Below are 27,986 nucleotides of genomic sequence, written 5' to 3'. Positions count from 1 at the left end.
GTTCAAACGGATCACAATGTGTATATCCTTTGTTTCCTATACGGAGCGTTTTTGACGTTGAACACATTACTTATTCGACCAGCATGGCGGCGGGACAAGCGTTCAGGTTAAGCTGTTTATACGGACGACTACTGTGCTTTGCCAAACCAAAGGGTTTTCAAGGTTGGTGATAATTTTGAATCAGCGCTTAATTTTATGTCTAACCAACAAGGTTAGGGTTATATTCGATGTGTAGTTGTAGAGAGCGTATTGTTGAGATTTCCTTTTACACTAAATGTATAGTTGGAACGTATTTCATTTCGTTATGTAAAAATAAATATGTAAAATCTTGTCATTAGAATTGAACTAAAAGGAGACCATCTTTGTCGGACAATTTTAAATGATCAGGCTTGACACTGTCCTTCACGACACCGACTGCTCTAACATGGCGATCAGTGTAGAGCTACGGTTAACGTAGAGAGTAAATCCGAAGTTTCATCGACGTAAATGAAGGGTGTTACTGTAATTACAGCCACAGTTTCAGGCTTTAATGATCTTGTCATTGGTGCGTTTAAATATAGTTTGCAGGTATCACATCTTGGATTATATGGGAAGTAAGGGTGTATTCCAATCCAGGCATACCTCACTGTTTCTCCATTAATCTAGTTCATTTCATAGTTTGCGTTTTATGTTAACTAGGTTTTAAAAGACATAATACATAGATTGGAATTCTTTTTTCACATCTCCGGCAACGGCAAAGATAAATGGATAGTTACCTCTGTAGCCCTGTAACAAAACACTTTCACATAGGAACTGTTCACATTTTATGATTTTAGATGTTATTGTTATGGTTTCTCTAGTTCTAAACTCTTGCTCATATACACTACTTTTGTAGACATTCAAATGTTATCTTCACCCCTTCAAAGATGTGGCAATGTGTATTATGTACTGATTATATTGATAGTTTAATCCTAAAGCCTTTTTGAGGGTCATTAATTCAGACAGTTGAGCAGGTAGACAGTAGAGCTGAAAACAGAAAATCATAAGCACGTCTACATAATTTGACAATGATTCTATCTGATTTAAATGTTATTTTTCCTTTAAGAGGAACAACTAAAAGTCACTCAAGGAATTGACAGTTGTATATTTCTTTCCATTTTAATTCCAGCCTCTATAGAAATATGCAAGTATGTATTTAGTTTGCACTAAATTTACAGGCGTTCCATGTAACCCTCTCTACAGAAGAACCTATAAAACTGTTAACATTGTACAAGTTTCAATTCTGAAAATCACTCCAAAGTAGTTAGAATCCAAGTATATGCACCCTCCCCAACAAATCCAAACTAACTGGAGTGTATCCCGGCAAATTTATTGAACTTTTTCATACTGTTTTATACCTGACCTCCAACTTATGCTACACAACATATTATGATGATCTTGATGCTGACGTTTTTGCTGATTTGACACAGAATTACCTTTGTGTTCCACAGCTATAAATCTAAAGTGCACTCATCCCAAATCCACACACAGGATCTTTTCAGAAGACTACAGTTGGTAAGTTTACTGTAACGACATTAATTTCTACGTAAAGAACCATCTTGCCTGAGTCATTAAATTTAGTCACATTCATATTTTGCTTCCATTTATGTCACAGGTGTTCAAAACTGAATTTAGGTTTTTGGAAAACTTAATGTACCTTCAAATCTTTCTTCTGTGCAAAAGGCTCTGGAGCATGTTGTGGTCACTTACTTATAAAAGCGTCTGTCCAGAATTAAGTTATATATGCCTTTCAGTTTGTGTTTTTCCCCAGCTCGCAGGATAGAAACATATTCAGCTTGGGTTGAAATTCCTCTGTTAGTGATTGTGGTTTCTGTTTCCTTTGCCATTCTGATGTGACGTAATCAGAATTTGATCACGACATCCTCCTGGAATGTCTTAAAAGATACAGTTTGCATTGCTGACACTGTCCTCTGTTGGCTTAATCTTTATTGGAACAGGTAAAGGTTTGTGCAGCCTTCCTCAGCTGAAGTGCTGTGTCTCTTTTCTTTTCCTTTCAGCATGGAATACACTTTTACCTGTTTCTAGCAGCCTATGCAAGCTGATGCAGCCACCTACGTGAGATTTATCTTGGCGATAGGGGACAATTTGTGTTCCTTGATCATTGTATAGATATGTTGTAAATTTGGCATTGGTGAGAATTCTTATTATACAAATTTGCCACATTGTGGAGTACGATGCACAACTACTGATGCCGTTGGTTATAACTCTTTACCAAGACATGGATTCCTAGATGTAGCAGCATTTTACTAAATTGAATACAAATAAAATTGATGGTATGAGTGGTGCTCAGTGTCAGAATCTTGATTTTACGAAAGTGTTTTTTGGTGCGTTTTTTCATTCTGCTTTAAGCTTTGAACCTGACATTCTGAGTGCTGAGCATATGTTTCCCCTCTATATAATATTTCCCTCTATCAAATCTTGCACATTTCTCAGAGGTTGAGAAACCTGTCCACACCTTTGTTTTTCATAGGATTTGGCAATACTCTGCTTCCTGGCATCTCTGAAAACCAATCGAATGACTTTGGTTTGTACAATCTAGTAGCGCATTCAAAAACTTTTTTATTCAAGTCACCCATGATGCAATCACTGCACTAGTTTCCTGTAAAATATAGAATGTATTTTCATATTTTGCTGAGAATCTCAAAAGGTTTGCACTTAAGTCCACTGTATTTGATGATATTTTTCAGCTTTATACTTATACTTATAACTTATGTTCAGAAGATGCCAATTTGCTGCTTGTGCCTCAACATTGGTGGGAATCCACTTCATCTCCTTTTCAAGTGTACCTGGACACTACTAAACCACCAGTAGCACCACTAAATCTCAAATTGGGTGGAGAAGTGATAACTTACTGTAGTCTATATCTTCCACAAAAAGTGTCATTTGTACATGACATGAGTAGATATCTATCGAGATGGGAATTCAGTACATTACTAGAGCCCAGTCATATGTGCTTAGTTTTTTTTTACAATGGCTAAAAACATTTAATTTAGACATTAAATTAGGTATAATTGTGGTGTTAAAGTGCTTTTGCATGCTGCTAGTCATCACTGTATCCTAGAGTGCATTGCAGAGATTGGAAGAAACAACACAGAAGTAACCAGATGCTTTATTTTTTTAAATTCTTTTGCCTGTGGAATGTGCAGGTGAAGGCTGAATCTTCATGCTGTAACTTTTCAATGATAATAATAGTAATAATAGAATTCCTTACACTTACATAGTGCTTTTCTGGACATTCCATTCAAAGCGCTTTACAGATAGTGGGGACTCCCCTCCACCAGTGGTGTGTAGCCCCACCAGGATGATGCGATGGCAGCTAGAGTGCTCCAGTACACTCCCCACACACCAGCTCTCAGTGGGGAGGAGAGCAAAGTGATGAAGCCAGTTCAGAGATGGGCATTATTAGGAGACCATGATTGGGAAAGACCATTGGGAAATTTGGCCAGGACGCCAGGGTAATACCCCTACTGATTTCAAGAAACACCCTGTGCTTTTTAACTATATATATACTGGGGCATTAGGACCCACACAGACCGCAGGGTGAGCGCCTTCTACTGGCCCCACTAACGTCTCTTCCAGCAGCAACCTTAGTTTTTCCCAAGAGGTCTCCGCTCCAGGTACTGACCAGGCTCACACCTGCTGAGCTTCAGGTGGCTGGCATTTGTGAGTTGCAGGGTGATATGGCTGCTGGCGGGAATAGTTTAAGTGTCACATTTATTTATTTATTTTATTCCATTGCTCACAGCAAAGTGGACCTTGCCTTGACATCAGATGGCAGAACCATAGTGTGTTACCACCCTGCAGTGGACGTCCCCTACGAACACACCCAGGTACACCCTGCAGGACATCACCTTCATCATAATAGCAAATCGCGTTACAGGCAGATTGCAACAGAAGGTTTTCAGATCCAGTCAGAGCACCAGCTTGGTGTTTTTCTAGGTGCATTTGTGTCTTATGCACTTACTGTAGGACAGCACCATATCTGATCACCTTCCACCACAATATCAAGACCCACATTGTAGCATTTACTTTTAGATCGTATTCCTTACTGTTGTGATTTCTGTCTTGATTGATTATGCTGATTGATATTTTTCTTCTAAAGTTAATTGACAGTTTTGAATGTAACCTTGTATACAGCTGACGGTTAAATTAAGTAACATCATCAAGTGAGTGAATTCTATTTAAGCACCGTATCACCTTTGGCGCGAGGTCGCTTTTGGTAGTGGATCTTACCATGGTCCTAGGTTTGCGGGTGCCTGTCATGTCATTTGGTTTTGTTAAATTTTCTTGCATCGGGTGGTAAGCTCATTTCAATTATAGAACATTTCCAGGCATGACTTAAATTTGGTATTAAATTTAAATTTAAAATTAATAGCACCCCAGAGTCATGCAATGCAAAGTGCAGCTTCTTGCAATCTGCTGATGCCCAGTCTTCAGCATTAGAAGGCCGGTACCACAGGAAGCAGCTCTAGTAGTGAAAGTGAAACGTGGTCTCTCACTCCTTTCCTGAGATCATTGTTCTGGGGCTGGTCTGCGAGTTACCAGTTTTAGCCAGGGTGGAAAAGAAATGCTCCTTGTAAATTGTAATGCACAACTATGGCCTGTTGGAACGTTATTTTGCAACATTAGCTTCTTCTCAACACTTATGGAATGGAATCTAGATTAAAATCATTTGGGAAATGGCCGCACTGTTGCATTTGTTTGTCTAGAGCACGATGTGTGTCTAGCTCTTTTTCTTTAAATAAGAACGGGTTGTGAAAATGAATACCTCCCAGTGCAATTTAAGCGAATTTTGCTCTTCACAAAACGTCATTGTTTATTATTCCTGGTCTAGCCTATCCCTCAACCAGACCCCCTGAACAGACCTGAGGAAACACATGATCAGGTTCTGAAGGCTCACTTGAATAAAGAAGTTTTGCGAAATAAACAGGCGCCCACCATTGAAGAGCTGAGCAAGATGTTCTACACCACTAAACACCGCTGGTACCCAGTAGGACAGTAAGTACAATATCCTGTAAAGGCCTGAAAAGAATTGCACACTGTTTTAGTTTTTTATTGCTGTGTGCTGTTAGTGTGATATGCTGGTTGCAGAATTAAGGTTAAAATGTACAGTATGCAACAAAGTAGATCATAGTAGATCACAACCTATACATCTGTATGCCTTATGGGGGTGTGGCAATTTCTGATAAATTACATGACGTAATTGCATGTCAGTATAATACTATATTTTTTGTTTTTATATACTATTAATTTTTACACAAAAGATAATCTCTAATGTAGGCTCCCATATTTTTCAGAGTTATTTTAATTTTTATATATAGAATTATTTATTTCTTCCAGTTAATAAAGTACACAGAACTACACATTTAAGTATTGTGTTTTTTGCGTCTGCCTGTGGTATGAAAATTTGAGTAGAAAAATTGTGTGGCAGTCCAACCTTTTTATTTGAAGGGCCCAGTTCCACAAAATGTATATTTTAACTTGGATGGAGAAAGTGATAAAATAGACCTATTCCTCAAATTTGTTTTTAACTCAGTTCAGTCAGATTAAGTGATTTACTTTGATGGATTAATTCTGACAAACAGATTCATGGTGTAGCTGCTGAGTGAGATATTGCACAGAGACCAATTTCTGAAATTTATTTTTATTTCCTCTCAGGTACCACAGGCGACGTAAAAAGACTGACCCTCCCAGAGACAGATAGTCTTGAACACAGCTGACATTCAAGAAATGGTGACATTGTGCTGTCTGTGAAGATGTTTGAAGTCCTCGAATAAAAACTGCAGTTCTAATTGCTTTACTGTATGTTTTGCAAATGATTTTGAGTGCTGTCCTGAAGATCCTTTGAAAATATGTCCATTCTCTAGGTCATGAAAGTAACAAGAACATTCATTTGACACTCATTTAACAGCTGTTAAAAGGCACACAACATTGGAACCACAAACAATGAAGCTAGGATATTTTAAAATATTATAAGGAAACTTATAATTTCCTTCTAATTCTTCTGTAATATACTGTACATAACATGGAATTAGTACTACTGACCTTCTTTGAACTATTATTATTTCTCATTCCTGTGCAAAATCCTATTTTAGATACGAAATGAATGGAATACCTCAAGTTATGAGCCACCTCTTGTTATGATGACATATGTGAATTCAGAAAAATATCTGATCACTTTCCAAAGCAACTTACGTGATTTTTTGTGAAATGTGTGACTGCAGTTCAGTGAGATCTCACAAAGTGGTAGTAAATGATTACCAACACGTGCTTATACATAAATGACTTGGCTGAGCTCTGCAATGTGATTCTTTACTACACAATGGTGGATTGTTTATTTATTTTATATATATATGTAGCAGTGGTTAGAGGTCTAGATGGTGAAATTCACATTGTAGCTTCAAATATGATTCAAGACACTGCTGTTGGACTATTTATTAAGCTGTTTCACCCAAAATACTTCAGTTTTATACTCTGCTGTATGAATGGATACATGTGCAAGTCATTTTAGATTAAAGGCAGCCAAGTAAATATTTATCTGATCCCTCCTTTAAATACGTACACTGGCCAAAATACTGATTTTCCTGATTTGATCTGACTGGTTCAAGTGCACTTCAAGTTCAATGAGCTGTTACAAAATTGTTGTGGTTGTCTGAAAGATTTAAGCTTAAGATATATATGGTTTAGTTAATTGTAAGCATCTACAGTCTTTCTGTCCCTCAGCATCACAGTGTATAGCCTACTCAGGCAGTGCAATATAGTTGCTATATACTTGAAAAACACCAAAATCGTTCCTTGACAGCATATAAATAACATGCCAATCGAATTAAGAGTACTTAAGTTTTAGACATTTGACCAAAAAAAAGGTCTAGAAGAGAAATCTGAGAATTCCTTACCCCCATCTGAAAAAATTGCGAGATATACTTGCTCTGAAACTGTTTTTGTTTACAGGAGCCAAAGTATTGGTGGCAGTCTCTCGCAGATAAAACTAGAAAACTTCTGAGAGGATAAGTGCACTTTATAAAATGTTCAGAGGAGAATGGCATGCGGTTGAGAAAAGGAATGTAAGGACAGTGTGACCGGGTGAAGAAAGGATTTTAGAAATGTCAGGAGAGAGATGGAAATGAAAAATGGAATTGAGGCTGAATGTAAATGTTTATTTTTCTAGCATGACAACAGAAAATTAACTGGCTCTGAGGGAACGGAAAGTTTTAAATGAGGGAAGAGAAAAGGCTGATGTATTAAAGGAATATTTAAGTCGAGGAATTTTAGTCTTTTAAGTGGAAGCACTTTAAAAAAATCTCTTTTACCCACTGTACTCAAGAAGAAACACAAGCTGATATTTGCAGGCCATCAACAAAACTTAAGTCCATCTCTCAAGGGTCATACTTATTTTATAACCCCCATCCATTAAAAGGAAGAAAGACATAATGTGATAAAACTGTACATAGGTTCAAATAATTACCTAATAATTACTGCCAAATATATACATATGATGAAAAACTGATTAAAAATGAAAAAATATTTCTATATGAAGCCAGTTTACAAACTAGTTCAAGTAGGTAGCTGCGTCAGCTGCAAAGAAATAAAGGTTTATTCCATGCTGAGAAGAGAAGGAGACACAACGTTGCGTTTTATATTATTATTTAATGTAAATAATATTAATTATATTATTTATATTAATTATTAATTATATTATTTATATTAAGATTATGATCTAGCAGATATTTTGTGCTGCAATTATATTCCTTATAAGGAATAATATTCTGTATTATTCCTTATATGCCGTGGCTGTAGTGGTAACTATAAAACTGCCTTTTTGCGGGGAAATTCTAAGACGTCAACATAAGTGATGAATATTAGCTTTCACATCACAGAAGTCCTCTAAACGTCAGTTATTGATGTGCATTTTGGGTCCGTTTAATGCATTATATGGTAGTTAACAGTTGTAGCTCGGCGTGGAGTACGGGAGTGATCCACCTAGGCGTCTGTCGGGACGTGTAGTTCATTTCATTTGACGTCTCCCGGCGTGTACGTAGCCGCTCAGCCCCCGGACAACTACATTACCCGGCATGCATGCGGGGAGGCAGTGCTGGCATTCACCGGAAGAGCCGTGCGACTGCGCCCTAGCGCCGTGAATGCAAGTGAGAGGAGAAGCAGCGAGAGAGTCAGAGCTGAAACCGCATTACGACAAGATGGCAGGACTGCCCCGCAGGATCATCAAGGTAAGCCGCTACAGCTTTCTGCACTAAACCGTAGCGTACTGGCAGCTCTCTTGCCCCAAGGGGGGACGGGAAAATAGTGAGCAAGCGGCTCCCGCACGGCTAAGTAGTCTTGCAATACGAGTATTTTCCCCGGCTACTTCCGCTTATTCTCTGCTCCAAGCCCGAGTGCCCGACTGAGGCTGGGTTAAAAATACCTCCTCCCTGGTTAAAGATGGCGGAGAATCGGGGCCCTTGTCGTCTTACGAAGGACTGTTGGCGGTTTAAAATGAGCGGAACCGGGTTTTTTTTCTCGCAGCAGCAGATCAGACCTCCCACTCCCCGCTCCCCGAGCCGTGCAGGCAAGCGCCATGTGTAGGCCATCTGAAAATGTCATCGAGAGCTGCCGTGGAAAAAGAGAGGCGGGGGGGTGGGTGACTTGAGCAGCCGTTTAGCAGTCGGGCGTGGAGGGGTATTTGATCTGATCGCGCCCCGAGATGTTTGCCAGCCGCTCCCGGCGGGTCGTGTTTGCAATCGGGAGGGGAGGGAGGCGGAAGAGGGGACAGGCCGGCGCTCGGGTCCCGCTCCTCCGCCTGCGCAGGGCTTCCCCTCCAGGGCTAAGGCCTCGGTCATGGGCGGGATCTCGCCGCGCAGGGCCCATAGAAATGAATGAGATGGGAGAAGCGAGTTTTCGGAGATGGGTGTGAGGGGAGGGCAGGGCAGGGCGGGGGTCAGCACGCCGCGGCTGCCGGTGCTGGGAGGACATTTCGCCCGGGCCTTGCCGATCCGAGCTGCTTCGTGACGATCTTTATCGTCGCGGCCTTTTGTTGGAGGCACTGCCGTGACGCTTGTGGCGAAAAAAAAAAAGGGTGGGGGTGAAATGACGCTAGCGCCTACCCGAATCGGGTCTGGTGCCGCATCAGGATGGTTTAGCTAGTGGGTAGTGGGTGCAGCGCGCTGGAGAAGCGTCTAAGAATGCCCCTCTAGCGACGTGAATTTCAGCACCGTGTAGAGCACTCCTACGTTTCATCTGGTAGAAAGACGTGGGTGTTAAAAAAACGCAGCAGGACCCCTATAGCTGCCGAGGAACGTTTCATTTTAATTTCTCGAGGAGGGTGTTCAGCTCGCCTCGGCCCGTCCAGGCGGTCTGGTTGCTGCTAGCAAATTAATCCGGGGCTTTCGGACCTGTTGTTGGAAGAACAAGCAGCTCCTTTTAATCAGGGCTGAGAGTAATTCGTTTTCTTTTTCAGATTTAAAAGCCCTTCACATGCGCATAAAGCACTGAACTCTGTAGCTGTAGACGAAATTCTAATGTGTGCGGTCTCTTCATGGGTACTAGCAGGTGATCATGGGTTTCATATAAAATCTTCCATCATAACACAATTCCAGGAAGTGAGGCAGCAAATGCAGTTCAGTTTCTCTCTCGTTGTAAATAGTTCATTGTCCCCAACAGTGCCAGTATGCTTAATAATGTGAAACCTGGATTTGTTTTATACTATTCAGCTCTTGTGCAATTGGTATTCTGCTACCGCATCGAAGAGTGCTCAGTGAAAAGCTGGTTGTGTTGGCAGATTTGTAAGCGTTGCGTTTGCTTATTGAGGCACGTAGTGATTGTTTTTTTTTAGGTCTGGCAGAGTGAGGAGGTGTGGTTTTGTTGACTTAGCCCTTGTAGATGGCATCAGTTGTCTCTTCCTGTGTAGAATGGAATACGTGTACAGAAAACCTAACTCCTTCACAATTATCTTCACTTTGAGTTCCATTTATCCCACTGCGTTATCTGATGCAGGGTCACACGGACGCCAGAACCATCTCCCGGAGTAAATTAAGGGAAATGGTGTTTCTTAGATGCTGAGTTGCATGACTTTCTGTGCTGTTCTGCTGAAGGAAATTATATTTGCAGATCTGACAATCACGCAATGTGTGCTTGCTGGTTAGAGCCAATTCACAGTGGAACTAACTGAATATCACCGTAAGACCATTTCATTACAGAAAGCCTTGAGGTATAGTTTTGGATTAAAGGGAGTTAAATCCAGGAAAGGTGAAAAATCCGGGCTAGGTAATGTTTACTCCCTTAAATACTTAATTTTAACTTGCATTTAGAAACCACAGAAGGTTCTGGATTTTATATTGAATTAGAATAGAAAATCTGAGACAAGGCTTGAAATCTGTTATTGTGGTATGTGAATCACTGCCTCTTTGTGTTGAAAATGACTGATGTACAGCAGTTAAGCACTGCAGTGCTCTTTAGTGCAGAGAGGGCTTACAGATTCTTGTGCAATGCATTTAATGAAATGTGTTGGCTGATCATGAAGTACAGGTTTTTACTGTGCAACATCCCTACTTGGTGTGAGTCGCTATTAGTTGTTGGGGTCTTTAATTTTATTCCTAAATAACTCCAAAAAAGGTGTGAGACCAGGTGCATTGGGAGGCAGGTAGAATGATTCTACAGCATCATAGTGAGGGAGTGTCCCTAAGCATGAGATTTTTTAAAGTTGTTTGAAGTATTTTGTGTCTTTTTTGGGAAATTTTTTTACATATTTTTGTGATGTCCGCCCACCCGATTTGCAATTGACAGTTGTGCTTTCAAGTCTCAGCTTACAGCTATGAGCCTTGCAGCCATACCCAAGAATGAGGAAATGCTGCCAGACTCCCACAGCCCACCTGCTTTCAAGCTGTTCATATTTTTACACCTCGCAGGCTATGCAGCCTCGTTCAGGAAGTTCAGCATTGGTTGGAGGAGAGGTGCACCCCTCTATGACATCACTTCCGATCTGCAGGTGCCCAGGAGGTTCACAGAGGTCACTTTGAGCTGAGAGAGTCCTGGCCTGACTAACTCCCACCATATCTCTGGCACCTCTTGGCCAGTTTAGCACTGGGCTAGTGACATGACCCAGGTTGGAACAAGTGGCGCTCGGATTGTAGCATCCTGCCTGCACGCAGAGAGTGGTTGAGTCACTCTGCAGGCTAAAACAGAAATGGGGAAGCATGTGAACAATTATAATGTGCACTGGCAGTCCAAAAGTCTGCTGAGATCTTAACATTTCTGACTGCTCTCTAACGTAATGAAAAAACTGAGCAGAACTGACTGATCAGCCCTCTTAAAACAAAACTATACCCTCTGCGATGTAATGTTGGAATTGTCATTTTCAGTTTTTCTCAAGCAGTCCAGCTTCTCTTTGTAAGAGGAGCATAAGAACCTTGTTAAAGAGGCAGGTGAAGACTTGAATGGAGGGGTTTGCATCTGAAAAGAAAAAGGAAGGGGCAATCGTGAACACCCAGAATGAGCACACATTAGTCGAAGGGATTAGTCAAAAGAGCAAGAACATGAGAGGTTTCAAAGGAGAGGAGGCCCAGTGGCCTATGAAGTCTGTTTGGTAGTTAGTAGATAATTGACACAAGCATCTCATCCAGCTGGTAATTGAAAGAAACCAGGTATTGGCTTCAACAACATGACTGGGGAGCTTGTTCCAGACTCCTGCAACCCTTTGTGTAAAGATGGGCCCCTTGTTCCCCATTTTAAACACACTGTAGGTTCTACAGGTGTGTGTAGAAGAGATGGAGAGAGTTCACACAGTGTTGCTCAGAGAGTTTGTGAGAAGAAAGTATAGAATTGTTTTCAATATGTATTTGTAATTGGGTAAAAGGGAGGTGATTGTATAGGATTCAAAATAAGTGTTTTGTTCTCCAGTATAAAATGGAATCCTCAATAAGGCAACTTTAATTTCCTTTTTTTAGAATGAATGACTCAATTTCAATAGTTGAGGGGGGGGGGTTCTGAATATTGATGCTCAAACCTCACTGACAAACACTAACATTTGATAATAGTGGAAGTATTTTTTTGCGAAAGAGTTTACGTTGTACGGTGCCCTGAAATGCATTTCCTGTGCACATCCTTTCGAGACATTTCTCTTTAAAAAAAAACAAATTGCCCTTATCGTTTAGTAGAATTTCAAAGTGCTTTATCTCGCATAATTGGTGCAGAGTGTCACTTTTTCTTTGCCCTTTGAGTTTAAAGAACTTTTCACTGTTGTCATCAAAATCGGCTAACAGCAGTGCTGAGCACAGGAAAAGCAAGACCCCAGTGTGGTGCAGCTGTCTTCCCAAGCATAAATTGAAGCTGCTTTTTTTTAAAAAGAGGTACGTGCTTTGTTTTTTTTTGTCGGTTACTGTTACGTTCAGGAAACAGAAATGTGGAGAGCGCTTCCACCAGCATATCTGTGAGGTTCAGTGGAGCAAGTCCGTGATTAAAATGATGGCACATAACTAACCATGAGTGTTTGTTTCTGATTTACAAGTTGATTTAAGTGCCCTTCATGAAGCTCTGCATTTCCTGATGCTCTCATGAAATGCAGCTTTGCACCACTGATAGTTCTGAAAGCTTTGTCCAGTTCAGTTGAGACAGATCTTGCACTGTAATACGGTTGAGCTGGAGCTTGTGTATTTTCATCCATGATGTCGATAGGCTTTGGATGCTGTGGGGATTGAGGATTAAAAAGGCTGTGGATGACATTTCCATGCTTTTTAAGAAAAAGCCTGCCTCCACACTTTCTCTGGCTTCTTGAAAGTAATGTTCTGGTGAGATCCTCATGTCAGTTGGCTACCAACTTCCAAACAAGCCCTGTGTGCTGAGTGGACTTCTCTAGATTGCAGGCTTTATGTTTATACTTTTGTTAATGCAAAGATAGTATTATCACATTATACGTGGGGAAACAGGCAGGCACTTTGCAGGTCATGAATTTCCCTGTCCAGGAGCACTGGAGTTCTTGCAGAGGTGGCTGCATGGAGTTTTATGGTCTCTCAGTGTGGTAAACCATTGCAGTCAGACACTGACAGGCATTGCTTGTCACGCAGGCCAGAGAATCTGTTCAGAGAAGGTGTGGTTACATACAGGTGTGCCACAGCGTGTGCAACTCTGTTGCATCGTTATGTAAGGAACTAATTTTTGTAAGTAAGTAACTTTTGCATATGAAGGTAACCTGGAATGTTTATATATACATATTGTTGCGTAAATATTCATAAGAACATTACATGTATCCATCCACTTTATCCAGTTTAGGGTTGTGGGGGAGCTTGAGACTGTCCCAGCAAGCTGTGGGTGCAAGGCTGGGTACACCCAAGATGAAATGCCAGTCCATCGCAGGGCACACACAGACACTCACATCAATTGCCAGTTTCCCCAGAAGCCAGTGAACCTACCAGTATGTCTTTGGACTGTGGGAGGAAAGCAGAGCACCCAACTGAAACCTACACAAACGCATGGAGAACATGCAAACTCCACCCTGCAGGTTGTGAATGCCTCAAATGGTCCGGCCACCAATGTGTAGCTTTGGCACATAGGCATTCTCTTACAAAGAAGCGGATTGTGTTTGTTCCTTTCTGTGCCTTCTCTTCATTGTCACCAAGTTTGATTATTCCACAGGTTGGATCGCCTTATCACCTGCACCTCAACAACCCCCTCACTAGGGAGGTGATCTTCTGCTTTTGGAAAGGGTCTGAATTATTTGAGTGGTTCACAGCCAGCCACGCATGATCAGTCAATCCTCATGACAGCCAAAACTTTAATCGATATCCAAAATCCATACAGTTTATTATTCTAAAAACCATGCATGCAGAAGTAGCAGTGCTTCCTTTTGATGCTCAACAAATAAAAGTGCTTTTTAGGCATGCTGTCTGCTAAATGGTACCTTCTTGTGGTTCCCTGCTACCTTCCCCATTGACTACTGTTCTTTCTGGAGCTGTGATGCTTAGACTAGCACCAGATCATCATGGGCCAGTTCTACTGTCTTCTTATCCATATGTGATCTCGGTTAACTAGTCAAGCCCTTCAGTGACGTAATAGCTTGCTATTTTAGGACTTGGGTTTCCTCTTTTTCATCTGCGAAGATGATTCAGGTTTGACGGCTTGGAAAATATCACGGCTTTGTTTGAAATAACGGTTTCATAATTAAGAAGATGTTCCAATGCATCGAGTCTTTGGTTCAAGCGAAGGCTGTGATTGGAAGGAAATTGGTGACACCATCCTTGGCATGGGGGGGTTCTGCGTTCTCCATGGGCGGTGCAGTCCAATCAACTGCCCCAATAAAGGCGTTGGCAAATTTCTCAAATTTGCAAAAATGATTTTTATTATACCCACCACATGTGCAATCGCCAGTTGTTTTTCAGTCCTTTATCCAGGGTTCCGATTGTTTTTGAGGATGATTGCTGGCACAGAAAGCCATTTTTGCTTCTTTGGTCTCTCGCAGCCTCATACAGGACCTGTGTTGTGGGCTGTCATGTGCCCCAGACAAAATAGCAGTTAAACTGCTGCAATAAAGAAGTCCTTACTATGTGGTTTTAAATTAGAAAAGCATGCTGGATGTGAACAGTAGTTTTCTCTCAAGTAAAAATGCTCATAGGGTATTAGATTAAGGAAGTGTTACTTTGAGCACAGTTTGCTTTGCTGTTTCATTGCAGTATTCTTAGCAGAAAAGTAATTGCTATGAAAATTGTAATCTGGAGACCCTGAAAGGTTACAAATGAGAGGAGGCCATTCAACCCATATGATTTGTTTGGTAGTTAATAGTTTATTGATTGTTTATTGACCTAAGGATCTCATCCCAGTGTTTCTTAAAAGAAGCCCGGGTATCAGTTTCACCAAAGCTGGTAGCTTGTTCCATACTCCCACAACCCTTTGGGTAAAGAATAAAATGGTCTCCTCTTCTCGGTTTTAAGTGCGTTGCCACATAGTTTCTGCCTGTGTCCTGTGAAATATGCAGGGTTGACCTTGTCGACGTCTATGAGAATTTGAAATATTTGTCATGCTCTCCCTGTTCAAGGGTAAAATAGTTCAGGCTCTTCGTGCTCAGTGTATGACATGACTTCCTGTTCTTTTATACAACGTGGCTATCAATTTTTGCACACTACTTTAAATGAGGCCTTACTAATGCATTATATTTTCATAACATTCATTGATTTACATTCTGTATATCCTAGCATTTTATGTGGCTTTTTAATTGCTTTCCCATGTTGTCTAGAAAATGTAATGAAGTGTCTACATAAACACCTGTCTTGTTCATTTCCCATATTGTATTTATAGTTTTTTTTTTACTACCTGAATGCAAAACTCTGCACTTATCTGCATTAAACAATCTTCCAGGTGTTTTCTTGACACTGGAAGGTCATGCATTTTTAATAATATATTGCATCATAAATTTAATCTGGAACCTTTTGAATTTCATTTGCTGAACCATCTACTTGGGTGAAGGCTGCAGACGTGGCAAGGCTACTATTCTGGAATCTCGACCATTGATATAAAGAGATCCTAGTAACAGACCCCTGTAATCCTCCACCAATTACATCACCCCAATTTGTGTCTCCACCCCCTTAATAAAGGCCCTTTGTTTTCTGATTAAGAAACACTTCTCAATTGAAAAATGTCTAACCTTCCGCCTGCAATTTGAGAATGAATCGTTTGAGGAGCTTTATCAATAGGCAGCACAGTGACAGTGGTTAGCATTTATCCCTTTCTGTGCTGAGGCCCTGGGTCCAATTCCTGGGGTGTTATCTGCATGGAGTTTGTATGTTCTCACTGAATTTGTGTGCTTTGCGATGGACTGGTGTTGGGTTGTATCACACTTTGAGCCAATTGCTTGCTGAGTTCAGCTCTCTCTGTATTGAATGAAGCTCTTTGAAAATAGTTGAATGTAACTTTATCAGAAATTTTCCCCAAAATCCTAATGCTCAATATTGCCTTGGGTGTGTCCTTCACTGTTCTTGCCTGTTCTAAGAACTGTAGTGTGTTCATTAGGCAGGATCTCCCTTTTCTAAATCCATGCTGTTTCCTGGGATTTTTCCCACTGAGTGGTCCTCTAGATCTTGTTTCCAGTAGTCTGTCTAGACCAGAATTTAAATGAACTGTTGTCATGCAGTTGGAAAATGAACTGAACCCAAGGATAGCAGCAAAGTGCAGGTTTTGGGTAATCTCTTTGCGTGGGACTGGTTTTCCCAATATTTCACCGTCGTGCTGAGGTCTTGCCTCGAAACCCTCTTTCCTGCACTGCCAATGTGACGCCGTGCCCAATCCTTTCTTTTTTAAGTAGGAACAAGAAGATTGAAAGTGGGCCGAGGCTTTGTTTGACAAGGGGATTTCACATGCGACAGCTGTTCAGCCTTTCCAGAACTCTCTCGCTTAGAGCTGGCAAAGAGAAAGAACTTGAGTGGCAACAGAGTGAAGTGAACCGCACACAGCTATCAAAATAGCAGAGAAAACCACTTTATCAAACATAAATAGCTTTTGTTGCTAAGATATCTAGACACTGGGTAGTGAATTTTTTATTTCAAGAGCAGTGTAGCATGTAGCCTGTCCTCGGTGTTAGCCAGAGCGAAGTATCTTAAGTTTGTCTTCTTTCCAAGGTTGAAGAAAACGCTAGTCAGGCATTTAAAAAGCTTGTGGACAAAGGGTTCCGACACAACTGCAGTAGACAAAGGACAAGACACTTCCCACAGGTCCCGTCGATATAAGCCTACAGTCTTGTGTGGTGTCTTACAGAGCTCTGAATGGATGAGTTAGCCAACAGGGGTGCGATGGTAGGCCAATTGTTGTAGTGATTTCGCATCTAATATTGTCCGTTTTGTTGTGTGAGGCATTGAAATGCTTCAATATTGAATCAAAATGGCACATGTTTAAAACACTTTCTCAGTATAAAAAACATTAATATGTTCATATGAATTTGGTATAAAGTCTCCTGTCTTTATCCTGGATGGCCAGTGTGTCTGTAGGTTTTTAGTCGAGCTTGGCTTTCAACGATGAAATTCTGCTTGTTAATAATAATTCATAATTGCTTAAACTTATATTGCACTTTTCTGGGCACTCCACTCAAAGTGCTTAACAGGTAATAGGAATCCACCACCACCAGTGTGCAGCCCCTCACCTGGATGATGCGACGGCATAGTGTACCCACTCCCCACACACCAGCTCTCAGTGGGGAGGAGAGCAGAGTAATGAAGCCAGTTCAGAGATAGGGATTATTAGGAGGCCATGATTGGTAAGGGCCAATGGGAAATTTGTTCAGGACGCTGGGGTTACACCCCTACTCTTTTTGAGAAACCCCCAGAGAGTCAGGGCTTAAGTTTTACATCTGATCCGAAGGGCAGTGCATTTTTACAGTAAAGTGTCCCCGTCACTATACTGGTGTATTGGAATCCACACAGTCTGCAGGGTGAGTGCCCCCTGCTGGCACCACTGACACCTTTTCCAGCAGTAACTTTAGTTTTTCCAGGAGGTCTCCCATCCAGGTACTGACCAGGCAGACACCTGCTGAGCTCCAGCGGTTTGCCAGCTGTGAGCTGCAGGGTGATACAGCTGCTGGCGATTGTGGGCTTTAATCAGCCCAATTCAACAGCTTCTTTCAGTGTTTCAGGCCCTGCTATCTGAAGAAAAGAGGCAGTAAATCTGCGGACATACTGCCCCTCAGTGGCGAGGAGAGTACCTCCCTGACCTGCGCCTCTCGGCTTTACCTTTCTGGTCCTCCTCCTTCAGCAGCACTTTGGAACAGATGGCTGTCTGAAACATGAAGCTTTCAGGACAGGGCCGTGGTCATATCACCTCTGCTGTAAAGGTTCTTGTTTAGTCTGTTATCATTTGTCTCTCTCGCTTTTTCGGGAACTCTTTCCACAGATTCGTATTTCACTCTTCTCTATTCCTGTAACCTCTGTCTGTCACATTACCATGTATGTTTCCAACAAAACTCTTCCTGGAAAGCCTAGTGTATTCCGTTCCTCGAGGAGCTGAAGCAGTTTTCATGTGAAGTACAGTATCGGTAACGCAAGCCTGACTTCCTAGAGAGGAAGAAAAACTTAACAGAAATGCTTTCAGAATGGTTTTATTCAAAATAAGGCTCGTAATGACCTCTTGTAATGGGGGGTAATGTAGAATTTCCAGGGCCTTGCAAAAGTGTTCAGACTCTTCCTGTGGTGTCCCATCTTGTGAAATGACAAAATGACACACACTTTTTTTAATCTTGATGTTTTCTTCAAAGCCTGAACTCCCAAACTGAAGACTTCTAAGGGTTAAATGTTCAAGTGTCAGCGGAAACTACAGAGGATAAATGGAAATATCTCGATTGCATAAGCATTCAGCCCTGTGAACCCGAGTGCCTCACATCTTTTTGAATATGTCTACCAACTGGCTTAGTGCAGTTTGTGCTCAGCTAGTTGCTTGGGGGGTTGCTTATGGAAAGCTGTTTACAAGTCAGGACTTTCAGTGGTCCACTCAAGGACGTTAACTTTGATTCTTAAGGCATTCCGGTGTAGCTTTGGCCTTGTACTTCTTATCATCGTCCTGCTGGAATGTGAATTTTCGCCCCAGTTAGAAGTCTTTTGCAGACCGAAACAGATGTTGCTGATGCTGCCACCACCACGGTTGTCTGGAGGGGTGGTGTTGACTGGCACAGACCTGGCAAAGAGTAACTCTGGGTATTGAGACAAAAATGCTCCAGTTTTTTCTTCTGACCACAGCACCTTTTACCACAGTTTTGAAGAATCACTAAGGTGTTTTGTTACAAAGTCCGTGCAGGATGTGAGATGGGTTTTCCACTATCTCATACAGCCAGCTTTGTGGGTGGGCTAGGATATTGTTAACTGATCTATTTTTTTTCTCCCATCTCAACCATTGAACTGAAAGAGCCACATTTCACCTGTTTCCTCCTTGCGCAGCTGTTCAGTTTGGAGGGACAGTGTCTGGGCAGTATGATACACCTTCCATTTCCTGATGATTGAGTAGACTGTGCTCACAGGGACATTCAGGAACTTTGATTTTTGTACCCTAATCCCTGACTTATTCTGGAATCATGAGAACCACTCTTACTGCATACTGAAAGAGGTCACAACTAGTTACGTGGCTTGTTAAGGTCATTTTGTGCACCTAAATTAGTTTTGCCACAGCATGGTCTTGCAGCTATTTCTATTTTACTTTCATATGAATTATCCATTTTGCTTATCTTTTTGGTTTGAATGTGCGGCGTAAATTGGTATATAACAAATATTGCTGCTTCGAAGTGTCATGATTGCAGCCTTTAAACCCACAGGCTTTGTTTAATCTGTAATCTCACGTCTTTGAAGTGGTACCGACAAACTCTGTGCGTGTAGAGCTGAGCAGAGATATCCTGCCTGAGCCTGTAGCAGGAGGAATGGGTGAAGGGGTCATTATGGGAACCCTTCTCCTTTCCCATTGCAAAGGCAAGAGGTCTGTTTCTCTTTGGAAATCGGAGCCGTGCCTGTTTGTATACGAGTCAGAACGCTGCGTCCTGTAGATTAGATGGAAAAGTTGAAGGGGAGAAGTACAGATTGTGATATCTGTAGAATGTTAATGGGTGTATCGGATTAGTTTGGGTCGGTTTCCCTCTGTGGGCTGCCATAATGGTTATCTGAAAGAGGCTTATAGCCTCTGTCCTCTAGAGCTTTTTTAATACTGGCATTTTCTAATACTCATAAAAGTATTTTCTAGGCCAGCAGCCATATGACTCTGCAACACACAGCTGGCAGCCCACTGGAGCTCAGCAGGTGTGAGCCTGGTCAGTACCTGGATGGGAGACCTCCTGGGAAAAACTAAGGTTGCTGCTGGAAGAGATGTTAGTGGGGCCAGCAGGGGGCGCTTACCCTGCGGTCCATGTGGGTCGTAATGCCCCAGTATAGTGATGGGGACACTATACTGTAAACAGGCTCCGTCCTTTGGATGAGACGTAAACCCAAGGTCCTGACTCTCTGTGGTCATTAAAAATCCAAGGGAGTTTCTCGAAAAGAGTAGGGGTGTAACCCCGGCGTCCTGGCCAAATTTCCCATTGGCCCTTACCAATCATGGCCTCCTAATAATCCCCATCTCTGAACTGGCTTCATTACTCTGCTCTCCTCCCCACTGAGAGCTGGTGTGTGGGGAGTGGGTGCACTATGCCGTCACCTCATCCAGGTGAGGGGCTGCACACTGGTGGTGGTGGATCCCCATTACCCGTGAAGCACTTTGAGTGGAGTGTCCAGAAAAGCGCTATATAAGTGTAAGCAATTATTATTATTATTATTATTATTATTATTATTATTATTATTGTTTGTTGTTGTTGTTAATAATTATATTATTAAAGCAGTTACACTTTCTGCAGACAACACACAGATGCTTCTTCTGTGCTCGTGTAGAATCACTCCCACCTCATCTCACCCCAGGCTTCTCTCTCCCTGTCTGTGTGCCTCATGGAGAGTAAGCTGGGGTATGCGAAAAGACAAATTCCTAATGCAAGAAATTGTCTATGGCCAATAAAGTGGTCTTATCTTATCACCTCTCCAGCAGTCTTAACCTATAGAATGCAGGTCACATTTTCATTTAGCCTTTACCAGCCTGTAGCTGAATCTGTGGATCTGAGTGGTTAGTCAAGGCTGTGCCTGGCCAGTACTGGCCAGAGAGACCTCCAAGAGCAATCACGTGCTGCTACAGCTGGTATTGTTGGACCAGTAGGTGACGGTCTTTCCTCCAGGTGGCAAATTTCCAATTGATGCCGCGGGATGGTGTGCTATTGGTGGTGTGATTATACTTGTCTGTGTGATTATACCTCCCTTTGTAAGAAGACCTTCATGTTCTTGTTTTCCTAAATACTCCATCTTGTGACGTTCAGGTGTGTGTGACCTTCTGGTAACCTTCAGCTCCATGTTCTTGTCACCATTGAGCATGAGGTGAATCATTCCTGAGCAGAGGAGATTCCCAATCTTGAAGTGATTTCATTTCCTTTAAAATGATCTTTGCGCGATTATCTTCTAGAGCTGACACTTTATCTGGTTTCTCTTTCTGTGGCAGCAGTTCCACTGACGGTGGTAGTTCCTTGCAGAGGTACTACACTGTGCATATCCTGAGATTTCACAGCTGGCACTGGAACGCTGGGTTTTTAAAAGAAGAACGACTTCTAAAGTTATTTCTTAAATTTGTGCAGTGGTTGTCTGAAACCTCTTTGTAATGTAGACTGGACGCATTGAGCAGGAGGTAGGAGCTGAAGTCTTTTCCCCTCATTCTGCTTGTTTGTCCGTGAATAAAGGCTTGCTCTTTGTGCCTTGTTTGGTATGTTCTCATGTTTCTCAAAGTGTTTAACTCGGTTTTGTGCAGATGCCGTAAGTGGCTTTGTTGCAGTACATAGAAGCAGAGTTTCAGATCGAACTGTGCAGAGTTCCTTCCTGTTTCACAGCGTTGAAGCTGCTTGAATTCAGGAACAGATTACAGATAGCGTTGTGCTCATGTTTATTTATATCTTCTTCATCGATGATAAATGGGGGCATCGCCCTTCAGCATAGCTGAAGTGATGTGTTCTTCTAACACATTTTTCACCAGGACCATATTCAACAGGTAAGAATGAGGAGAATTCCTCTGTGTTTACAGGACGGTGTTCAAAATGGGGTTTTGATCCATCTCTTAAAAGGCCAAAAGGGTGAAATATAGACACTTGACAAAAGAGGTAATTGGCAGTTATTGGATTTGGTCGCTCTGGGTCTTCAAATTCTAAATTGCCCTCTTGGCCGACTCTTTGCTCCAGGGCAGTTTTCAAGCCAAGTGTGACAATGAGGAACTCATATCAGGTCAGTTTCAGGTCAAGTCTCATTAAGGGCGTAGACACAAATGAGAAAATTATGTGTGTGCACATATACACTTATTCTTTTATGATCCTTTCATCAAGGCTGTGACCTGAATGAAAAGGAAAGCTGAAAAGCTTATTGCTTTAAACTATTTTATAGACAGTCATTTCATATTAATTCTATGCAAATAGCTGTCGAACACATGTAATACGTGTAATGCCATGAGGAGAAACTCCACGTAGAGTTCTAGCATACATTTTAGAAAAGAGTATCCTTTTTTCTGCTTACCTTCCTGACTCACAGATATCCTGTATATCTGATGGGTATCTGTAAGGCAGGATGATGGGTAGCACTGATTTATTTATGTATTTTACCCATTTTTCTCAAATGTTCTTGCTCTCTGTGTGTGAGCGTCTAGCAGCGACATTAAGTAATGAAGCTTCTCTCTCCCCCGGCTTGTGCTCTGCACAAAACGGCAAGCTCCTGCTGGACGAAAGGTCACCTACGGGTCTAGTATCCACTGTGTGTGCGGCTGTTCCCATTCCAGAAGACTTTAATCCTCCCAGGAGCATGGAGCGTTCTTGAGACTGCTTGAGTCTGTTTGCCAGGGCGCTGTCTTGCTGTTAGAGCAGTGGGTTTAATTCAGCCGCTTCACAGTACCCAGACTAAACCTGACGCCCGAATCTTTTCATCCTGTTTCAGACCAACACGGAGGTTTTTTCCCCCACAGACGATTCTCACCGGGAGACAGCAGGGTGGTTGCAACTGTATTGTAATTTGGTACAAATTTGAGTGGCTTTTGACCGGAACCCCCGAGAATGTTCTGGAAGCCTTGGAAACTCTGGGTGTTCTAGAACACCTCTCGGGCCGCGCTGGGCCCGTCGCCCCGAGTACGTGGGAACCCCGGATAAGGAGGAAGGGGGGGGGCGGACTCTAGCGATGCGATGCGACGCGTGTTGCGGGTTCAAACCCACTGCGGTTGCACCACTGAGCAGTGTTCTCCACGCGGGTTACTCTGATAAGTGCCACAAGAGGGTACTCTCTGAAGGGGGGGGCACAGTGGTGCAGTGGTTGGCATTGTTGCCCCCACAGCGCCGGGTCCACTTCCGGACCTGTGCTGCTGTCTGTGTGGAGTTTGTTTGTTCTACTTTGGTCTCCTCACGGAATGTGTGGGTAAGTTACTTGGTTTCTGAGAAAATTGTCTGGTTGGCGTGTCTTGGTCTGCCCGCCCTGCAGTAGACTGGCGCCCTGTCCAGGGTCTACCCTGATTTGTGCCCATTGCTTGTCGGGGTAGGTTCTGGCTCCCCCGTGACCCTGAATTGGATGAAGCGGGTACAAAATGGCTTAGGTGGGCACTTTCTTGGGTAAAGTGGTCAATGGTGAGCCTCCCCATCATCTGGTAGCTCCATTGTGCAGTAGCGTCAAGTCTGGTTGTGCGTAACCAGAAACAGCTGACCAGTTTTAATTTCGCATGCCAAATTAGTCTTGAAGAGAAGGAAGCCAGGAGGCTGTGTGGACACCCGAGTTCAGTCGGGCTTTGATTTGCATTGTCGTCCCCTGGCCCCTTCTGTAAGGGATATGCATGAAAAGTTACATAATTCAGTGCTCTTTGATCACAGCAGGTGCGCAAAAATGGATCTGTTCTTAGAAAGCTTTTGAATGGTTAATGCTCGTGGAGCTGATGGCTGTAGCGCTTTATTAATCAAGCGAATCTGGCTTTCCGTCGGACTAAATTGAAAGCTGAAGCTCTACCCGGATGTTCTGCACAGAGTGGTGTGCACGAGCGCTGAGGAGGAAGATTTGTCCACGGAGGATCTGAAAAGCAGCGAGGAGGGTGGGCCTTGTGGCCGGAGGTCTGGAGCATTGCAAGGGAAACGTTTCCGAGAAGGAATCGTGACAGCAGTCCCTTTTCAAAGGTCTTTTGCAGGCACCCTAGGTGCAAAAAATGAACGGACCTGCTCCTGCATCTTAAAGCAGGTGGATGCATAAAGGAGTAATTCCTAAGTAGTCCCTGGTGTTTGCCTCGCTAATCTATGTTCTGTAATTTCGGGCTTTGTATGGAAATCTTCTTTCGAAATGTGTACCCCAAAGCCAGGCTGTCAGGTGTTAGGAATGCTTGCAGTCGGGTTATTGGTAAACTGCTGGTCATTTGTAAACCAACTTAATACCCGAATGATTGATTGTTTGGGAAGTGGCTTGCTTTGGGAGGGGCGGTGTCTCGGGTTTCTCTGAGGTTGGGCTCGGCGTGTTCAAAAGACCACCTCTCTCCTCTCTGCCCCTCCAGGAGACGCAGCGCTTGCTGGCAGAGCCCGTTCCCGGGATCAAGGCGGAGCCAGACGAAGGCAACGCCCGCTATTTCCATGTGGTCATCGCGGGTCCACAGGATTCCCCCTTTGAGGGAGGGACTTTTAAACTTGAACTTTTCCTTCCGGAAGAATATCCTATGGCTGCTCCTAAAGTTCGATTCATGACCAAAATATATCACCCTAATGTAGACAAGCTGGGAAGAATATGTCTAGATATTTTGAAAGGTAAGTGGCCTTTTTTTTGCTCTTCTAGGCCTGTAAGTGAGCAGTAGAAACGGCTAGTCTACGATTAAACATTTAGCAGTTTCGTGATGTGTGTGGCCCGTGGAGCACCATTATTAAAAGGCAGCAGGTTTAATGAGATTTATTTGCCTTAGTGTTTGAGTACATCGTCATTAATCAAGCGGGGAAAGAGATCAAGGTAAACTTGTAAACCCACTTTTTTTGTGTGATTGTATCTTTCGGCTCATGTGATTATCTCGTCACCAGACTGCAGATTACATTATAAATAGATATTAGATTTAGGTATCAATGGATTTTTTTGGGTGAAAGGGCTACACGATTGTTTGATTAATTGATTCCTGGCGCGAGTTCTTGTCATAATTCAGTGTCTGATATCTAGTTTATTTGTGGTCTAGATAAGTGGTCTCCAGCCTTGCAGATTCGCACAGTTCTGCTATCAATCCAGGCATTATTAAGCGCTCCTAACCCCGATGATCCACTAGCAAATGACGTTGCAGAGCAGTGGAAGACCAACGAAGCTCAAGCCATAGAAACAGGTGAGTTTTTTTTCCCCCCCACTTGGTAGCAGTCCATGTATAATAAATATAAACATATAGGATGAAGTGTAAGGTAACTTTTTAATTTAGTATTACCACCATGTAGTCAGGTCTCTCCAGATCTGAGTAGCTAAGCAAGTCTGTGTCTGGTCAGCACTGGGACCTCTAAGTACAACCAGGTTGCTGCTGTAAGAAGTGTTTGTAGACCAGTAGGAGGTGCCCTTCCCTCTGTAACAGTTTCCAAAACCACTGCCACATACGGTAGGGTAAACAGGCACTGTAATAATAATATAAATAATTGCTTACACTTATATTGCGCTTTTCTGGACACTCCACTCAAAGTGCTTTACAGATAATGGGGACTCCCCTCCACCACCACCAATGTGCAGCCCCACCTTGATGATGCGACGGCAGCCATAGTGTGCCAGAACGCTCATCACACACCAGCTCTCAGTGAGGAGGAGAGCAGAGTAATTAAGCCAATTCAAGATGGGGATTATTAGGAAGCAATGATTGATAAGGGCCAATGGGAAATTTGTCCAGGGTGCCGGGGTTACACCCCTACTCTTTTCGACCACCTGTAGGAGGTGCCATCCTTCAGATTAGATGTTAATTCAGTCATCTTTATTCATTAAAGAACACATGGCACTATTTGTCATAGTATTATTACACTTTAGTACACATTACTATTTGCGATAGTAAAGTCATTAACCCTTGTGTCCAGAACTAAATTGTCCCTCTGGGTTTACACAATCTGACCTCCCTGCGGATTCCCCCTTAATTCATCTGTTGAAACGAATCTCTGGGGTGACATGCTGAATTAGTGGGCTGCCTGCAGAGAGTGTCACCCAGGCAGGGGCTGAAGTTCAATTCAAGTAGATCCCCTCGTTCACGTGAAGCACTTTAGGATGGAACGTGTTATAGGCATGAAACATCATTCAACACATTTTTTGTTCAGCTGTAGTATTTTTAATAATTCAGGAAAGCCTGCTAGGTCTTTTGCATGTTTTTTTCCTAAGTGTCTGCCTCATCAGTTTGATTCTGATGTCATAGCTCCTTGCAGTTCGAAATAGCTCCAGATCACATGTTCCCAATGGGCTCTCCGGAGCTCCACCTGCTCAGTCCTTCTGATCAGAGTAGCGTCTGTGTCGCTGTTCTCATATCGGGGTTTTTTTTGTTCTCCTTTTTGTTTTTCAGCCCGGACATGGACTAGGCTTTACGCCGGCAACAACATCGAAGTCTAATTGGATGTCGTGTTATGACACCCAACTCCTCTCCTGTTCTGCCAAGACCTCTTCCTCCTTCGTTTGCATCGAAAGGACAACAGTCTTAGAAAAAAAATAAATGACAGATTTAAAAAAAAAAGAGCAAAAGCCAGACAACTTCAGTCCATTGGTGATTTAAATGCACATTTAGCCAATATTCGTCTTGTCCTGGTTCGCTGTTATTATGCATGAGCAGAGGCGCTGAAACCTCTCACATGGCTTTCCCTATTCGTTTCTGAAGCAGTGGCCTGCCTCTGCTTTGATTTGCATATACCTGGCATTGTTGGGCTGTACTGCAGTTCGACTGGGCAGGTTTAGCTGCGGGAGACAGTATGTTTATTTTTTTCTTTCCCTTTTGGCTTTTTTTGTTCTCTCCTTTTCCTTTCGTTCTCGTGATGACGCTAATGGTTGATTAACGCAGCTGATTAGAACAACTTAGAATGTGCCCTTTAGCCAGGTCTGGCTCACCCTTTAGATGCTGTAGGAAAAAAAAAGAAATGAAAAGCTTGGCTTTTTTTTAAACATCCGACTTTAAAAAATTGTTACACGACAAAAATGAATTAAGCCACCACCACCGCTCTCACTAATAACATTGTGACTGCTGTCAAGTGTAGACCCTAATATAGGCTTGTGACTTTTTGTATGGCTTGTCTGGGGATAAAAAAAGACATTCTGTAAATCTTACGTTTTAGTAAAATATTTTTTTGTTATTCTATTTGGTCTTAGTATTTTATTTTGATGTGTTGATTTCAACTTTTACATGTCTTTGCCATACAATTGGGTTCTGAAGGTTATAGAGTCTCTGTTGTTTTCTTTTAAAGATCATGTTCCATATTTGTAATGCATTAAAAAGGCTCATTTAGTGCTCCTCTACTGCAAGCATTTCTTTATTTCCCAAAGTTCCCGATCTGAAACTGTCAGTTTTAACTAGGAAGTTGGAGAAGCCGAGAAAAAATGTGACTGGTGTTGCATTTAAACTCCCCACGTGTCAGAACAGCTCATCGGGATTGGTACTAGGTTAAAGGCTGTACGAAATTAACGGGTTGTAAATTCGTTCTTTATATACAAACAGGAGAAAGCTTTCCTACTGTTAAAATGCTCTGAAAACATCACCCCACCTACATATTTTTGTTCTTTCTGTAAATAAAATCTGTTGATTAATAAAGAGACAGTTATCTATGTCTTCTTGGATACACAGTAAACTTGCTTACAGCCAAAAGTGTTGAACATGTAACCCTTCACTCATCAGTGATTCCATTTGGAAAATAATGAAACCTAAGTTTGATTTGATTGTAACGAAGATGGTATTCCTGGTTCCAGTTCTCTTAAGATAAGATCACTTTTTTGGCCATATACAATTTCTTGCATTAGGAATTTGTCTTTTCACAGACCCCAACTTACTCTCCATGAGAGACACAGACAGAGAGAGAAGCTTGGGGTCAGAGCACAGGGTCAGTCATTTATATGGGGCCCCTGGAGCAGCTGGGGTTAAGGACCTTGCTCAGGGGCCCAACAGAGTAGGATTTCTCTGCCGGCCGCGGGATACAAACCAGCAACCTTCCAGCCACAGGCACGGAGCCACCAGTGCGCCCCCAATTAATTATTTTCCCATCAGTTTCCAACCCTCTTTATCCGATTCAGGGTCGTGGGGGACCCAGAGCCTATCCCAGTATGGGACACCAGTCCATCACAGGACACACCCAGAAACGCATTCGGACACACCAGCGCTGATAGTCGAAAAGCCCCAGCCAACGTGGGAAGAACATACAAGCTCCATGGAGCTAGCACCCTCAGGACCCCACTGTGCCACCCCTG

General features: G+C 42.6%; 2 protein-coding genes across 2 annotated transcripts; both read left to right on the top strand.

Moving 5' to 3' along the window:
• Positions 1-52: 52 nt before the first annotated feature.
• mrpl42 (mitochondrial ribosomal protein L42) lies at positions 53-5,835 on the top strand. The gene is made up of 5 exons (XM_015352142.2): positions 53-162; positions 1,470-1,533; positions 3,785-3,869; positions 4,874-5,037; positions 5,698-5,835. The coding sequence occupies exons 1-5, from the start codon at positions 84-86 to the stop codon at positions 5,741-5,743; spliced, it is 438 nt and encodes a 145-aa protein (XP_015207628.2). The 5' UTR covers positions 53-83; the 3' UTR covers positions 5,744-5,835.
• Positions 5,836-8,146: 2,311 nt separating this feature from the next.
• LOC102682514 (ubiquitin-conjugating enzyme E2 N) lies at positions 8,147-27,338 on the top strand. The gene is made up of 4 exons (XM_006633174.3): positions 8,147-8,264; positions 24,106-24,352; positions 24,766-24,906; positions 26,104-27,338. Exons 1-4 carry the CDS (start codon positions 8,178-8,180, stop codon positions 26,148-26,150), a joined length of 522 nt encoding a protein of 173 aa, XP_006633237.2. The 5' UTR covers positions 8,147-8,177; the 3' UTR covers positions 26,151-27,338.
• The last annotated feature ends 648 nt before the right edge of the window (positions 27,339-27,986 follow it).

Source organism: Lepisosteus oculatus, chromosome 7 (assembly GCF_040954835.1).
Source record: "Lepisosteus oculatus isolate fLepOcu1 chromosome 7, fLepOcu1.hap2, whole genome shotgun sequence".
NCBI classification, from domain to species: domain Eukaryota; kingdom Metazoa; phylum Chordata; class Actinopteri; order Semionotiformes; family Lepisosteidae; genus Lepisosteus; species Lepisosteus oculatus.
This window is presented reverse-complemented; position numbering and strand designations above follow the sequence as displayed.

Excerpts from the sequence above, each read along its gene's own strand:
- mrpl42 (XM_015352142.2), top strand. The coding sequence starts at position 84 with ATGGCGGCGGGACAAGCGTTCAGGTTAAGCTGTTTATACGGACGACTA. Across the intron at positions 163-1,469 it reads CAAACCAAAGGGTTTTCAAG|CTATAAATCTAAAGTGCACT; the intron begins GTTGGTGATAAT and ends TGTGTTCCACAG. Across the intron at positions 3,870-4,873 it reads TCCCCTACGAACACACCCAG|CCTATCCCTCAACCAGACCC; the intron begins GTACACCCTGCA and ends TTCCTGGTCTAG.
- LOC102682514 (XM_006633174.3), top strand. The coding sequence starts at position 8,178 with ATGCAAGTGAGAGGAGAAGCAGCGAGAGAGTCAGAGCTGAAACCGCAT. Across the intron at positions 8,265-24,105 it reads TGCCCCGCAGGATCATCAAG|GAGACGCAGCGCTTGCTGGC; the intron begins GTAAGCCGCTAC and ends CTGCCCCTCCAG. Across the intron at positions 24,353-24,765 it reads ATGTCTAGATATTTTGAAAG|ATAAGTGGTCTCCAGCCTTG; the intron begins GTAAGTGGCCTT and ends TTTGTGGTCTAG.